Raw genomic sequence first — 2626 nt, forward strand, 5'->3', positions numbered from 1 at the left:
AGAATTTGGATTGGGTGTGTTTTCACTTCCTGCCAATGTACTCTGAGTGTGTGTGTGTATGTGTGTGCGCGCTCATGCCACTGCCAGTGTGGGGCCTTGACGCGTCAAAACCCATCAATGAGATCGCCCCATACAGGAAGTTAAGTGCACAGAGCATCCGGTTGATTTGCAAAATTAAACCCAGCGGACAAACCCGATGGTAACTCGTCCCTTCATCAACATTAGTTTGTCCCGCTGCCGCGGACTCATGTGTTGGTCAGACACAACGCAGGTAGTGGTCGAGTGTTTGAGCCGCCACATGGAGTCCTATGTGGAGCCTGGGGTCCCAGCTAACGCTAGCTAGCTATGCTAGGCGAAACAGCGTCCATAGCAACCACAACGTGTCAGTGTCCCATTATTCTGGCGATATCGGAAAAAGTGATTATGTACATTCACTGAGTGAATATTATGAACATAAAATAGATATTTCTCGCCAGAAATGCAATCAAAACGCATTTTTATGCAGAAACTAACTCAAAATATTGATTCTTTCACTAAAAAGGAGAGAAGTGTCCGCCATGTTTTTTTTTGTCACGGCCGGAATGTTGAAAGTCACGTGACTTGGACGTGAAACAAGGCATAGCGTCATATGACGATGACGGCACGGTGGTCTGGATGTGGGCGGGGCTAGTGATTCCAACGTCACGTTGTTTGTGACGTCAGCATCAAAGGCATGAGATCAGAAAGGGATGAGTCATAAAGCCTATTTATAATATATATATATAGGCCAGTACTAACACTGACCCAGAACCTTTTCACTTTTCTAGCAGAAGGATTTTAGCCAGAGGTGGAGCACACAATTGTACCATTGTAGTCTAGAAAATCTTTACAATCACACAAAAGAATAACAGATTTTTTCTCCCCCATTAATTAGACACATTTTCACAGCATGATGTTCTTACATCTGGGTTTCATTGTAGGTACTCTAGTGACGAAAACGGTGAGGAGTCTCCTGGAGCCATACTTGGAAGGAGGAAAGAGTGGCGGAGATGAGGAAACCCCCCCATGTTCTGTTGGTCCCACCGACCAACATCTACCTGGACAAAGAGAGAGGGGGGGAGATGAGGACACTGAGCCACTACCTGCTGGTCCCAGAGACCAAGATCTACCTGAACAAATAGAGAGGGGGGGAGATGAGGACACTGAGCCACTACCTGTTGGTCCCAGAGACCAAGATCTACCTGAACAAAGAGAGAGGGGTAGAGATGAGGACACTGAGCCACTACCTGCTGGTCCCAGAGACCAAGATCTACCTGGACAAAGAGAGAGGGGGGGAGATGAGGACACTGAGCCACTACCTGCTGGTCCCAGAGACCAAGATCTACCTGAACAAAGAGAGAGGGGGGGAGATGAGGACACTGAGCCACTACCTGCTGGTCCCAGAGACCAAGATCTACCTGAACAAATAGAGAGGGGGGGAGATGAGGACACTGAGCCACTACCTGCTGGTCCCAGAGACCAAGATCTACCTAACAAGAGAGAGGGGGGAGATGAGGACTGAGCCACTACCTGCTGGTCCCAGGACCAAGATCTACCTGAACAAATAGAGAGGGGGGAATGAGGACACTGAGCCACTACCTTGGTCCCAGAGACCAAGATCTACCTGAACAATGGAGAGGGGGGAGATGAGGACACTGAGCCACTACCTGCTGGTCCCAGAGACCAAGATCTACCTGAACAAAGAGAGAGGGGGGGAGATGAGGACACTGAGCCACTACCTGCTGGTCCCAGAGACCAAGATAGCAGCTCTTTAGGATCGGAGGCCAACCCGACAACCAGTGCTACTCAAAGAATGGAAGAAGTCTTTGAAACAGTGAGTGTTATGAGGCCCTGTTACAATGCATTACAAAGAACAGATCTCTGCAACAACATTTGCAGATTTTCGAATAGCTTCAATAACTGTTGGATGAATGCAACATTGCAAGCTGCCCTACACCTTAACGTTGTTCGGAACACATTAACACACCAACGCCCAGAGTCTTTGATACTATTATCATCAACACCAACATTTGCAGGACTGTTTCTAGAAGCCCTCCGTAACCCAGGGAGAAGTTTCAGTCCAACAGAACTCTATGGGGCTCTGACAGAATTAAGTGAGAAAGTACCCTCATTATGTTTATTACAGCGAAATGATCCTCTTAAATTATTGAAACATTTATGGGTCTGGTTAAATAGGTGTGGGATAAAAACACTTACTGAAGTACAAGGAAGAGGCTGGTGTGACAACTGTGGAACTTCCTGGGGCACATCAAGTAACATTTATTTTTTACCACTACCCAGACGAGGCAATAGCTTCTCTCTTTTCCAACAAGCTGTCAAACAGAACACAGGACCATGTGAGACTTGTGGGGACATAGTACAGAAACAAAAAGTTTGGAATGACCCAGACATTGTAACCCTTTTTCTGTCTCAAGGAGCCCGTACAGGATCGGTACTTGGAAAATCTGTGACTCCATTACAAGTTATAGAATTTCCTGTGGGAGAAAACCAAACCCAGTTATACTCCCTGTCCTCTGTCATTTGTCACAGCGGCAATGAACCCCCCACAGGGCACATTTGGTCATATTTGTGTTCTGACTTTATTACC

General features: G+C 46.9%; 1 protein-coding gene across 1 annotated transcript; it reads left to right on the forward strand.

The window, feature by feature from the left end:
- Nucleotides 1-1604: 1604 nt before the first annotated feature.
- On the forward strand, nt 1605-2626 carry LOC116698846 (uncharacterized; the record flags this gene model as incomplete). Its single annotated transcript, XM_032531060.1, is given in 1 exon segment — nt 1605-2626. A coding segment is annotated over 1 exon segment (795 nt), but the record flags the coding sequence as incomplete, so codon positions are not given.

Source organism: Etheostoma spectabile, chromosome 12 (genome assembly GCF_008692095.1).
Source record: "Etheostoma spectabile isolate EspeVRDwgs_2016 chromosome 12, UIUC_Espe_1.0, whole genome shotgun sequence".
Classification (NCBI taxonomy): Eukaryota; Metazoa; Chordata; class Actinopteri; order Perciformes; family Percidae; genus Etheostoma; species Etheostoma spectabile.